The sequence below is a fragment of the Syngnathus floridae genome, chromosome 16, assembly GCF_059516105.1.
Source record: "Syngnathus floridae isolate MCC-2025c chromosome 16, RoL_Sflo_1.0, whole genome shotgun sequence".
NCBI classification, from domain to species: domain Eukaryota; kingdom Metazoa; phylum Chordata; class Actinopteri; order Syngnathiformes; family Syngnathidae; genus Syngnathus; species Syngnathus floridae.
The window spans coordinates 3,876,340-3,891,006 of NC_142428.1; the positions used below are offsets into that span (position 1 = coordinate 3,876,340).

Sequence of the window (14,667 nt, forward strand, 5' to 3'; positions counted from 1 at the left end):
GTAAAGACGAATGAAAACGGGGAAAAAGTAGGATGTCGAGGAACGCTCAGGAGGCTTCAACATCTTCAAAGAATTTGGGAAAAATGATCAGCTCGCCATTTAACGATGCATTTGGAAAATATGACTTCTCCTTGCCCGCCAAAACCGAACGGATCATAAAAAAACAAACATAAAAGTCAGCGGTCCGACATCGCTTACTGGCCGGAGACGTCATGTTGGAAAAAACGCAGCAAAGTGAGAGGAACACTTTGTTGGCTTTGTTGTGATTTTTTTTCTTCACACAGCAAACAAGCGCTGGAATTGAACGTTGACCTTCAATTTCACCCTCAGTGTCTCTAAGCTGGAATCAACTACCAGAGTCGTAATAATAATACCCAATAACAATAATCAGTGTACTTTGCCCTCGGTGGTGCGAACGGCCGCAGATATTTAAGCTATTTCACATCATCGATGGTCACAGGCCGTCTGGCGCCGTCGTCTGGCGGATATCCTTCCCTTATCATGTGACCTGCGCTGCGACACGGGGCAAAGGTTGGCCGAGCGCCGCCCCTGTGTCTTAATAACTCACTCATTGTATTCCTTTCTGCCGCTAATTAGAGCTTCTCTCTCTTTGTCGTGTGTGCGTGTGTGTGTGTGTGTGTGTGTCTATTCCCCCCTGGGCTGTAGAGACGAGCCAGAGGAATAAAAATAGAGTGTGGCTTAGTGCCCTCTTTATTGTTATTAGTGCTCCATTGGCACAGCGGTCCGTCATCATATATGCCAAGAAGTGGCTGCAAAGACGAGGGAATAATGAGCGGAGCGTTTCCTGCCTTTCTTTTCGCCGCCTTTCTCCCGCCGTCATCTCATGTGTGTGTTTATGCCACAGCCGCGTCATCGCGCCGGTAAATAAAGGCGAGGTGTCGTGCTGGCTCCTATGCCGAGGATTTGGTCAGGCCCCATTTAGCTTCAAATGAGGGCCCGCCGAAGCCACGGGAGATGGGAGAAGCTTCGCCTGGTTGTCTTCCAATTTGTGCCAGACAATCCAAAATGATCAAATAAAAATAAAATGTCAAATATGTATGTATAAAATGTCATAAAAATTTTTAAAATAACTATATAATATAATAAAACTATATAGTATATATAATCTAAATACTACAAAATAAAATAATACTAATAAAATAATATATAAAAATAAAATATGAAGAAAAAAATGAAAATAAAACAGGCAGCAATGACAAATAAAATAATAATAAAATAACTAAAATATAATATGAAAATATATATACTAAAATAGGCAGCAAATGACAAATATAAATCTTCACAAATCCCCATGGCAGAGGTAACTAAGGGCAAACTATGCAAACATCAGCTCGCATTAAAAGCATAATCTAGCAGCAGCAGAATCGTGGACTTTAACCTTTTGCTCTTTTCTTTATTAGCAGTAGCCGGATGTGTTAGCTAATGATGCAAACTGGAGATAGCGACAATATTAGCCGGACGAAAGGGTTTGAAGCGGTTTATTTGGGCGGGTGCAGGTGAGCAGCAGGTAGAAAAGCGAGGACGGTTTGACGGGATAGAAACAGGGCAGCTTTGTGCCGCCGCCCGACCGCAATTGTGGTGGAGGACAAAGCCCCGATTCAGCACATCCTTTTCCCCCATGGGGGGAAGCATTGGAAACCCAAGACGGTGGTCATACAGCCCAACGTCCCCCCCCCTTCCAAACCGCCACCGTCGTCTATCTTTTTGGTCTCTATCTGTCTTTGGCCCGTCAGGTTGGCAGCGGCCGTGCATCAAAGGCAAACCAAACAATGTGAAAGCCTAGCCAGGAATTTGAAGAGCTTTTATTTTTAACAAGAATTTCGAACAGCGACGCTGCGTCATTTGCTGGGCGGGATATCTCGGTGAAACCAAAGGAGGGCAAATAAAAGTGATTTGATGGCAACAGAATGTTCGGAATATAAAACAGTTCTTCGTTAAAAATCAAAAGAGCATCTGCAACCTTATTCAATATTGCACTGCGGTCCATCATTTTTGGTTTCAGTGCTAACAATGCTAACGTTGCTATTTTTCAGGCTACCAACTGCATTTGTGTGTGTGACTTTTTTGACAAAATGACATTCATGTTTAGTTGTTTTTTTAGTTTTAGAGCAGAGTTAATAGTTTTTATTAATTTTTAAATGCTTTGTTTTAGTTGTGTTTTTATTAGCTGCAGTGTTAGATTTAGCTCTTTCATATATGTAGTGTTGTGTAAAATAATTCTAATAGTCGGAGAGAATAAAACAAATATGTATTTTAAAATATTTTCCCACATTATTGGAAATTTAGTCAAACAAACACAGCAGCAGGACCGCTCTTAAGGAAAAAGGCACCATTTCCCAAAGTCTATCTCTGTCGGCTTTGCCCATTCCGGCTGTATTAATCACCATGACACAGGCGAGGCGACTCAATTTTCTGCTCCCGTAGGTGAGGCGCGCGTGGCGACGGTTTCGGAAGACGGCTGGCGCGAGCCATGAAAACAGGCGGCTAATCTTTGCTTACCGGTGTAATTGAAATGCTATCCACACTGTAGGGTGCATTAAAGTCTGATAACGGCGGTTCCCGTGGCCAATTTAAGTAGCTCGGCTCGGAGGGAGAATAAAGCGGAAGGGTGAGGGAGGGAGGGATGGGAGGTTGGGGTGGGGGGAGGTGTGATAGATAAGGCTGACAAACCAGGCTAATTCTGCAGGCATGTTTCTCATTGTGATCCAAGAAAAATGAGACGAAGAGAAAAAAAATGAATCGGAGAAGCAAAAAAAGGAAAAAAAAAAAAAATCAATTGACCCTCGGGTGGCTCGTCGGCCCGCGCGTCTGATAAACCTAAAAGCTTCGTTAATGTGGGCCCGCCTGTACCCGGCAGATAGAGCACTTTGTAAATGAACCCCGCTTTGATAAATATATTAAGGAAAGCTGCGAATAAAAGGCGCAGACTTGTCATTTGTAAATAGAACCTCCCGCTACACGGAATTAGAATGATAAAATGGGGTTCCATATAATTAAGTTTGTGTAAGACCTGAAATCCGTGCAAATACCTTCCCGGCACGCTGAAAGGAGCCTGTCACTTCAATTAATCTGAACATCACCCTGAGAATGTTCGGAACCAAATTAAGCTGCAGATAAAACCGGGGCTAGTATTTTGATAAGTAATTCCTGTATCATTTCTTTGCTTCTGTGATCATTTTATTTAATCCACCACCCCCAGTTATGTGCTAAGCCGTCTACAAAGGCCTCACTGGCCCGGCCACCGCCACCTTAATCCCGCCGTGTACCGACCGGGGAGGGGGCGGCTGGCGCTTTTTGTGTGGGGGCACCGGTGGCGGAGCTTGGTATGGCTTTTTGGGATGGCAAGGGCGGGCAAAAGGGAGGAGGGGGGGGGGTGACGGGGGGGGGGGGGGGGGCTTGTGGGTGTGGGGGCTGCAGGGGTAGCTTAAGATCTCCCTTAAATAGATTGCAGTCAATACATGTGTTGATACACAAAGAGACTCTGACTTAAGCGATAACTGGAACATCCCAATTGCTAACACATAATAATATTACAAAGAATGCATGTGTGTGTATGTGCTTGCTAGGAAAGGATGCACATTAGCGTTTTTTTACATTTTAGGAAAACAGTTTTTTTTCCCCCCATTGTGGTGAAGTTTGCTAGTTCAAATAGACCTCATATTCGTGATGTATTGATAGAATATCGAATAAAGATAAAACAAAAGCCCACTATTGATCTTAAAGGTGTTCATAATGTCCTGAAATGACCGCAAACAAGCTTCATCCAGATCAACAGCATTCAAAAGCAACACTGTTGACTCGCTCGCTATTCACCATCACAACCATTCAAAAAAACAATTGACCAATACAAGCACTGTAACTATTTAGTTAGCTTCATTAGCTTTACTACGATGATTGAAAAGCAAAAAGCAATACACCAGTACACCTCGTTAGCTTAGCGGCTAGAATCACCCAAAAAGTCCCCTCCATAGCTCAACTGACTCAATTGCCAGAGATTATAACGAGGCCATCTATGAATAGCATCACTTGAGCAACATTATTTCCATAGCTTGCATTTATCAGGTTTAACTGCTTGTGTGCATATAGGGTGCAAATTTCCCACCTATGCATGAGAAGAATGAGAAATTAAAATGTGGACTTACCAGTTGTTTACTTGTAAGATAGTGAGGCCCGTGTCTTGGGCTAGCTGCTTCTTTTGCTCTTCAGACGGGTACGGGTGCTGCGGGAGGCAACATACACACTCATTAGCTTCGTAAATATAGACAGGCACGCAACAGCGTTAAATTCCTTGCGGTTTGTCAGTTGCTTTTGACATTTTTTTCCCATGTTGGCTGCATGGCACTGCACCTTCTTGGTGACCTCCACCCAACCCTGCCGCTCCCACCGTGCGGTATAGACACGGTCGGCGAGCACGTGTTTACCCGCCCATCGACGCAAACATGCATACGATTACGCTTAACCTGTCAGAGCTGGCCAAACAAGTTTGTCCAAACCGTGAATTCCCCCAACTTCACTCCCAGCCATGCACAACGTATAGCCTCGACATGTATGTACAAAGTCAAGACTAAAAATTCCAATGATTTGAATTTGCACAAAAATCTTAAGGATTCACCTTTGACCCATTTTCCAATATTCAAAATTAGGAGTATAGAGGAAATAATTCTTAGTCTGACTCAGCATAATAATTTAATGGTGTTATTAGCGGCTCCCCAACTTTAGCATCATGTTGCCTAGCAACAAAGAAAAGAAAAGCATGACAAGATGTTGTAACCGAAAAGGAATTTGCTTTTCCTTTCATGCGATCTTGCTAGGTAACAAAAAAACGTGACACTGAACAAATCCATTTTCATTGTGAGGTTATTTTCATTGTTTCATTCGAGACGTTTCCACCCGAGGCCGCCGTCCCGTGACGCCGACGGAGGCGACGCGGGCCGACGTAGGAGCGGCGGGCCTCGGGCTGCTCGGCTACCAAGCATGACAAAACAACGATGATTGCCACTGACAGATGTCTTTAAGGGCCAGATTAGGAGGCGGGCGCACGCAAACGACACAAATGAGACATTGTTTGCGCGCGCACGCACGGCGTGCAGAAATATTCGTGGAGCTGACACCTGCAAGTCAGCACGCAAAAGAATTCCTTTTAAAAGATGACATTTAAATCCTCCTCGATTTTCAGGTGGTTTCAAGCTCCATTAACATTCTTCGCCTTCAAAGCAAACACCTACATGTCTTACTCGACTTTTTTTTTTTTTTCTCCCCTCTAGCTTCTTTGCCCTGCTCGGCCATACAAAAAGCAGATTAACACACAAATGCCAGCTAAATGAACTCAATTGTATTTTTGGATTGATTAATTTTCTGATTAAATAATAGAAGCAGAATGAGGTTAACACAAGTTGGGGAAAAAAAAAACTGCAACCATACCAAAAATGTAACAGCTATGACATACTACTCCCAAAAATCTGTTAATTAATTTTTGCAATTTGGCAGCGATTAGAAAAAATTGTAATCTAGAGCCGCACTAAATTTTTATGGCAGTTTTTGGCTGTATTTTTTGCTTGAACCAGTCACAAATTAAAATCGTTTCAATTTAATCGCTAAATCGTTAAAAGTTTAATGAACAAGCCGAGTCGTTTTTACTCGACCCTGTTACCTATCAAACCTCTTCACAGTGTTGCTTGTTGAAGTACACTCTTATTTAATTAAAACATAAAACCAGCTTTGAAGAATGCGCTCAATTAACAGAGAAGCCTCAACGGATTGGACAAATAATGACTCCTGTCTGCACGGAGGGATTAATCTTACGTGTCGTCCTTGCTGATATGTCAAATTATCGACAACGTAATGCAAAATACACTTTTTGATTGCTAGGCGTTGACAGTTCTTTGGCTTGACAGACAGAGAGACTTCATTGACTTAGTGTGTGTGTGTGCGTGTGTGTGTGTGCAGGCATATGAGTAAAAACATGACACAGATATGCCACTTTAACACCTCATCGTGCATTGGTGGGTGTTTGAGTTTAGCATGTTCCCATTTGGAATTTGTTGGGAAATTTAAAAAAAATAACGAAAGAAAAGTCAAGCCCTAGAGTATTTATATAATGTTTGTGAAAATAATATTCAATAGAAGTGAGACTAGATGACATAAGCATGGCAGAGTAGCTATGCCTTAAATACTATATTTAGCCAGAGAGGCTAGCTTGTCATACAAAATGGCCGACTGTAAATAAACGACGAAGGCTTGCCAACGAAAGTTAAGAGGTGTATGAGCACATGCGTGCAGCAACATGTAACGTCTCTCCTGTCCCCACTCGCTTCAAACGCTACTTCTTTTCACATTCACGTTGACCTCGGTCAAAATGACGCCCTCCTTTTGCATGCACGCACGGAAGACAAACAGTGAGAATGACATGAAGGCGCGACGGAGATTAGAAAGGGGAGTGGCTCATTTACATTGTATTAAAGCTTCTGCAGCCTTCACATCATCCATCCAATTTGATTTAAGAGAGTAGACACATTTTTAGACCAGCTAAACGTAGGTCTAAGTTGTGGCGCAATTTAAATGTCCCCAACACCCCCATACCACCCCGATTGCTTTCTGTATCCCCCAAAACCCTGAAAGCCGCACTCAGCCAGCCTCCAACACGTCCCTTTTTACGATTGTGACTGCAGGCCACCCGTACTTTATGTTGTGGCAGATTTTGGGGCTCACACAAGTCACACGCACACACTGACGCATTTTCACCCACAAACAGATGGACTTGAGAAGCAAGTCGCCACGGTGGGCCCGCTGGTTATGAGGGGGGCAGCGGCCGTGAAATGGGAGAACGACTGTTTAGTTTAGACCTCAGAGTAACCTCCTCACGTTAATCGTGTCGCGATAGAAATGGGCGGGAATCACAGTTATGCTACCAGATTACGCCAATGATGGTAATAAAGTTGGGTTGGTCCATTTTTTTTTAAAAAGTTTATCATTTTAATGTTATGTAATGTTTTGGGGGGCAATAAAAATATTTTATTATTACTAATTATGATCATAATAATGAATAAATGTAAATATATGATTTATAATATTTTAATTAATTAAAAAATAATGATGCTTACTGGATTTTTTCATCTGACCCTAACCCTAACCCCAACTTTAATGACCTTTTCATCTGCTGTATACTTTGAGAAAAACAAAATACAGTTATTTAAAAGAGGCGAATGACGCCGTATCAACAAGCTGATACAATGTGACATTTGGCTACTCGGCATCCACGGTATGAAATCATCGTGTGAACACAAACACCATGTGACACGACAAGGGCGATAATGAATTGTATTAAACGTGTTGCAGCCTAAGCCCTGACGATCTTACGCTGTATTCTCCTGAGACTAGAGGACATGATTATTTAATGGACAGAACACAAACGCACAGGAAGACACTATCGATACCCCCCTCCCCCTCACTCGGCCCAGCTAGCCAATAGCCTTAAAAGCGGCCTGACCGCAGTCTAATAAATAATTAGCGGCCGAGACGAGAAACTTCAATTTGTCAGCTCGGATCGAAAGCGCTCCGTTAATTAAGTTAAGGCCACCATGCTGACGTGAGCATCTAAAGACATACACATTAAGAGACACACACACATTTTTGCACACACCTCCTCAGGCTGAAGAATTTTGAAAAATGATCTAATCGTGTCCCCCCCCCCCTTTAGATTGTGATTCAATATGCGTTTATTTTTTCAGGGACCTCTTCCCGTGCCGCAAACATCCTCAGTCGGATCATTATGCCACATTTCATTCGGCCCTGCTTGATGATGTCGACCCCCCCCCTCCGGCCACAGTGGACCCTTCCGATTGATGAATGACATCATCAGCATGTGACATGAGTTATAGACGGCGGTCACAAGGTTGCGGTATGGCTTTGCGAAAACCTATTCCACGCTAATGACTCCCAGGAAATAGGCCGGGTATTGGCTGTTTACCCCGTCGCCACGACGACACAAAGGATTGGCCACTAATGACCGCTGTGAAATATAGGTGCAGTTTTATGACCTCAACAAGAGGACCTTGTTTTGTCCTGACGGTTTGTTTGGACTTTTTGGTACATTTGCGATGCCAATAGAGGATTTATTTTGACATTTAACTAGACTTCATCTGTTTCTTTCTTTCTTCAAAACGCTTATTTCAATATCCAAATGGCAAATGAATGACGGCTTTTGTTGTGAGCTTCAGGTGTCGTTAAAGAGCAATATCCCTCGCGCTGATTGGAATCGTATTTGTTTTTAATCAAAGTGACTGCGGCTTGATGGGATTATTTGCTGTCAGAAAAGCAAAGCAATCAAATATAAAGAATGACATTTTAATATGAAATCTGCATGCGGCACTTGGGTGGGGAGGGGGGAGATTGGCACATTTTAAATATGAACTCGTTTCAATTGGTGGCGGTGACAAATGACAAAGACTGCATATCGATGTTACTCGGGGGATCAAAAAGATATGACAAGAAATGTTTTTCCCGAATCAATCATGATTGTTTACTAGCTTGTGTGACTTTTCAATTTTTGACAGATGTCCCGGTCATATATTTGCGAAAACAGCTCAAATTGACAATTTCCGCGATAATATTATTGTTCAAATGAATCAAACGGTAAAGAATCATTTTGAATCAAAATAGAACATTATGAGTCTGTTAAATTTTCTGTTCATTCTTTTACTTTTTGTTGTCTTATGTGAAAGTCAGCAAGGCAATTTTGGTGTTCTTCACAATATGAATCAAGTCAAACAGAAAGTTACTGGAAAGTAGCCCAGTTTGAGCGCACTCCATGAACGGCCTTTTCCTACCGAATCGTCACGTGACTCTGTGGCTTATTAACACCTAAACAACCACCCACGCTTATAAAAAGTTCTCAACCAATGCCAGCCTGCAAACCGCCACCACAACATGCCAACCGCTGATATCTACAACCCCGCCCTCGTCCCTCCGCCTGCACATTCAGAGCATTCCGAATCCCGTGCGAAGGGGGTGGGGGAAGCTGGCAGTGGATTGCCCTTTTGACAGTAAAAAATGGTGATGATTGCAAACACAAGGTCGAACGGTGCGGCCTGAGGCGAAAAAGAGAAGAAGGCTTGCGTGTCTGACTATCCGCCTGCTAGCTTGGCAGCGCAGCCGCCACTCTCTGGAGCGGCGCCAGGACGCCTGTTTGCCCCGCACTGCCTGGTCAGAGTTGCTACAGTTGCGGTAAACCGGCTGAGGAGGAAGGGGGAGGGGCTTAGAGGACGAAAGGAGCCCCCCGTGATTGTTGCGAGCTCGGCGAGGCTAAATAGCAATCACTCCCACGCAATCCCAACGCACCTGCAGACTCGGAGAAACAAGCGCTTGTTTACGCTTCGTATGAATACATGCAAAAACACGGGGGCGGGGCTTCCGCCGGTACTGCCAATAATTCGATTATCGTAGTGATAAACTGCAAAATATTATCCTGCTGATCTCTTCCCAATATTTGTACAGTATTAAATATAACTTATATACTAAATATATTAAGTATTCTAAATATTTTATTTTGTTATTTATCATATGTATTTATATAAATGTGTTTTTATATTTGTATGTTTGCAGCTCATTATAATCGAGCAGGTGTACCTAATTTTGTGACCAGTGATCTATCAAAATTTGCCACTAGTTGCATTTTGATCACTTTAGAGCCGGCAGCTGCAGAGATGATCTTATTTTAATGACGACGCAGCAATACGACCCCCTCCATCCCTTCCAGTTCTTCTTCTTCTTCTTCTTCAGGGCCCAGCAGCTATGGCTTTCTTGCTAACCCGTCTGGCCCCGTCTCATGGCTCCAGCCTCCCAGCCGTCGTTCAAAGCTTCCGCCGGAGCTTGGAGCCGGGTCCTACAGGGCAGGAATTTGGCCCGTTTTTTTGCCGACCGGCCCCTGCTCGGCTTTGTTGTGATAACTGCCCGCTCAGGGGCACCCGGCGCTCTACTGACTTTCCGCCTCACCCCGTGTCAGCAAACTACAAGAGCATTTTTTTTTTAAAGACTGGTTGTGGTGACTAAGCCAAAGGGTTAATTTTGTAAAAAAAAAGAAAAACAACAACGCTGAAATCACTTCTCACCGTTGCCAGTCATAAAGTCATCGGGAGCAACAGCTAGCTAACTAAGCTTCTGAATAAACAGCGCAAGCCGTTTAATGACGTACGCACACATTGTAAAAGAAAGGAAACTGCAGTGATTTCTCTAAACAGCTCCGAAGGGAACACAATGAATCACCTAGGCATCGTGTTACATTATAGCTCATCCGTTGCAAGGAGACAATCTTGTTGGGGACTTCATATGAAAACACACACAAGCTCCTTTTAAGGCCAATCCCTATTGTGCGCCTTGTTTGACTTGCCAATTGCCAGTAAAGTGGGCTTGATCTTCCGTTGAAATTGAAACAGATTCATTTGTGAGAGAAAGACGGAGAAAAGAGGATGAGGAGGGGAAGGGGGGAGAGGAGGAGGAGGAGGAGGAGGAGGCTCGCTGCTCAAATAGAAGCTTCTGAGAGTTTCCACTTGACGGCTCTCCCTTTCATTGTGCATTAACTTAATGAGCAGAAGTATTGGGATACTCTTCTGCCTCTTTAAGAGTTCACATTCTCCAGTGAAAGGCCGCGGCGCTCGAACGGCGAGCCTCGGGACACGTCAAGAGCGGGAGCGCTTACTGAGGACAAACAAGAACCCCCCCCACCTCCCTCAACGCAACACACACACACGCCCGAGGGCCAACTGTGGAATGTCACACCAATTTGAGAGATATCATAAGACATTTGTAATGTCATTTTTGTGTGTGTTCAGGTCACACACACGGAAAAAAAATCAAAAGGTGGTGGGTAACATTTGTCCCCCCCCCCCACTCCAATTTGCTCCCCCCCCTCCGTGCAGCAAACAGCTGCGGGGGAAACTTCCTGTTTGCTAATGATGCTAAATGCGCTCAAGTCAGCCGTGTCAAATTTTGCCTCCCTCTCGAGCGAGCGAGCTGGAAAAGAAAGATTTGCTTTCTTCGCCTCCACTGGCTTGACTGTGTCAGTTGGGCAAAAGTTTTGGGTCATCGCCATCTTGAAAATGTTTTCCAATCAGAAAAGCAGTTCAACTTGAGCTGAGCTTCCAAACGACACGCATGAAAACAAAAGCGGCCAAGCCTATAATAAGCGCTACCCTGCCCCAACCTGTTGCGGCTGCAGATTTCTTGGGGCCCTCTCAAACATCTTCCCAGTACTCCTTTCATCTCGTCAAGACGCTATCTCCTGTCATTGCTCAACACGGCCGAAGGCGACCTGAGAAAAGCCTCGCGGAGCTTTTTTTTTTTTTTTTTTAGCGTGACTACGTGCAGCGGAAGAAGAAGAAAAGCTAACCGAGCGTTCCTCGGTTCTCCTTCTCAGCTCAATCCAGCCCGGAGGGGGAGCGAGGGGGGCAAGGGCCACCTTTGACCCGACTAGCCCGCCTGCCTCGCTCCAGCCCCGTCGTTTGTTAGGGGCTTTATCCACTGACAAAGCAAGGCAGGAAGTTGGCAGCTAACCAGCAGCCCCGCGGGAGGATGACCATCAGCTAGCTCAGCTTACCGCTTCTTTCAGGATGGCGGGACGCGTGTGTGTGTGTTCTTAAATGTTGCACGGCAGAGAGCAGCGAGGCTAACCTTTCTCTCAGCCCTGCAATTTTTTACTACCGTGGCTGCGAGCGACAAACGTCCCCCACACGCTACGAGCTAACCCGATCAGCTATGCGTGTTAGCGACAATCGGGCAAGCGTCCAGCCGTGCCGGATGGACTCAGAGGACCTCGGCACACTTTGCTCCCCCCCCACCCCTCAGGCTCACGGCGGCTCACTAAAACATTAGATCATAAGACCACTTCACTCCATAAAAGTCGGGTAATTCGTACTTCATTTATACACCTTGGCGTTAATAAAGCTGATGAACTTTCACTGCTCAGATGTAATGGGCCGTTTCGCCGAGGGGCCGCCGCCATTTCCCGCTCTTCTGCTTTGACTCCATATCACCCATCGAGAGACAGCATTTAGTTTTGACTTGAGCATTTACAAATAATATCGTTTTGAACTTTGAGGTTTGGCCCATGAGCAAGATGAGAATGTTATGATCTGGATTTGAGAATATGGTGGGAACAGGGAACTGTTTTTTTTGCTAACAAACCAAAACAAAAATGTGATTTTTTTTTTGTTTTTTCTCTCTATCAGGGTGCAACAAGGGGGTCAATGACCTCCGGGCCCAAAGCGAGAGCATGATGGCTTCCCGGCTCGGGAGGCTGTTGACAAGCGTCTGTGTTCTTTTCAACAACTCGTTGAACCACCCCCACCACCCACCCACACCCACACACACACCTCCACCACCACCCCACGCCATCTACCCCTTCCCTTCTCTGGAATGTAACACAACCGCTCGCTGAGGTAACCCAAGCACCTCCCCTCATCCCATCCTTCATTTATGAAAAAAAAAAAAAAAAAAAGACGGACAGAAAAACACGGTCGGAGGAAGACCATCTGTGGGTGTCGGACAGCTGTCGACCATCTCCCAATTCTTTAACTCCCTTTCTTCCTCTCCAGTTCCTTCCGTCCGTTTCAGATTTGCTTCTTGCGTGCGGATTATTTGAGAGTGGGGGGGGGCATGTGACCATTTTGAAAAAAATCAGACAAGATGCACCAAGTAGTGAAGGACATAAACCAGTCAAGACGGTGAGAGAAAGAGACTGTTGATAGCCGTTTCCTCGACAAGCCTCAACCCAGTCTTCCCCCTCAAGTCTAATCCCCCCCTCCTGCCCCCCTTTTTACTTTCCATCCTGATGGAAGGATCGGGGGGCCTGACCTATCTGGTGATTGATGGTAATGTCTCAGGAAGTCATTTTCCCCGACAGCACCCTGCCGCCTTTCACCAGGCCCGGTGCAGAGGTGAGGCCATCACATGGATCCTTTTAACTCTTTGCTGGCCACGCCCCCCTCCCGAAATACGTCACTCTTCATCGGGGGCCATCCCAAAGTGTATCTACCATGTGGCCCCTAATTCAGGTTGCTGGGGACGAATCCCCACGACTCCATTACTGTCAGCGCTTACCACCTCCATTATAGCAATTAGGAGGTTTGAACACTCGGAATTCTTTTGCTACGCTGCCCGATTGCTAACATCTGCCCCGGTCTGGACGCTTCTCCCCGTCCGCCCGTTGTCTTTTTCTCAGCGCCACATTTGTTTTCTTAAATCCACGCCTCCAAGAGATCCCTCTCTCCGTTTGGGTCGGAATAAACCGAAAATGATCCGTGAAGAGGCTCGCCGTCCCTCTGCTTTCAATAGGCGTCATTAGTTTTTAATATCTGGCGCGGGGGAAGTGGGGGTGGGAGGGGATAGCGTGAAGATAATCAATGGAAAGAGGCTCGCGGCCTATTAATCTCCCCCAAAGGATTGCGGGTTCATACGCGTTCTTGCATAGGCAAACACGGCTGTCTGCTCAACACATCTGTCTGCCTGGATGGGCTACTTAATGAAAGAGCCGGCGCTCGGCCATCGTGATGGATGACGTCCCACTGGTGAAAAATGGCTTTTCGCAGACAAGAGTTACACATGATAGGACTCCAGTCCATATCCCCGACGATGATTTAGAACCGTTTTAGGGCTGCTCAAGCGAATGTAATGCATCATAGTATTATTTTCGACAACACTGTCTTCTTTTTGAGTTTTTTTTACGTTTGGCTGCAAGAGTCCCATATTGGTATTAACTTTTTGGCAAAAGTCTGCACCCATATTCTAAAAAATATTATAATAATGCATTATTATTATTATTGTGGGACAATTTTTAAATCCTGAAAATATTTGAGCATGACGCCAATTTAAATAAATAAATAAATGTCAAAAAACTCAAAAGGTTAAAATTATTATTGCTGAAATAAAAAAAAATTAAGACTTTCCCACAGTATCCAAAACGTATCTGTCAAAAGCGTACGCTAGTTCGCCACAGGATATTGGCGTCGGCCCTTTGGCTCCCCGCATACAGTGGCCTTTAAAGGACAAAAGGCGTTGCGTGTTGTAAAGTTGTAAAAGTCAAACTTATGAGCTAGCCATAAAAATCGCTTTAATATGGTCAGCGGTACTAACGTATAATATTGACTACCATCCGAGTCTGCCTCGGGTTTCATTAACTAAAAGTCCATCGTACTAGACGGCTGACATTCCGATTCCGGCCTGAGCGCCCCTCAAGTTCAGCAGCTGCATTCCCCCACAATGAGGGCGGGACGCATGGTCGCCGGAGCGGCTCGCCGCGGCGATCATATCAACTCATCCTAACGTGAAGCGAACCCATTTTAGCACAGAGACGCCCCAAAAGCGTTGTCGTACAGTCCGGAGATAACCAAGCGGATGAAACCCGAGGCAGCCGGGCCCAGATAAGCGAGGCCCGACTGTGATGTGTGTCCACGCTTGTGCATGTATGCGTGGGCTAAAACATGCGTGCTCATTCCAGGTGGAGGCGACCCCGTGAGTCCTGTAACAGGATCTGGCCTCCGAGTTTTTTTTCCCGGTCACCTGAAAACTGGATAAGGTCGCTGTGACCCGGTTTGGATACTCTCGTCATCTAAATACTTCTACAGGCCGGGCTTTAGCGGGACGCTTTGTGTGTCA

The 14,667-nt window shown here is 45.2% G+C and overlaps 1 protein-coding gene across 8 annotated transcripts in view; it reads right to left on the reverse strand.

Annotated features, from left to right (window-relative positions):
- The window catches only part of meis2a (Meis homeobox 2a), a 132,167-nt gene that overhangs the window by 15,588 nt on the left and 101,912 nt on the right, over positions 1 to 14,667 (reverse strand). For all 8 annotated transcript variants that reach the window (XM_088401044.1, XM_088401038.1, XM_088401036.1 and 5 more), the window contains one exon: positions 4,164 to 4,240. In XM_088401044.1, the coding sequence (XP_088257170.1) occupies positions 4,164 to 4,240 (77 nt within the window). The remainder of the gene's footprint in view (positions 1 to 4,163; positions 4,241 to 14,667) is intronic.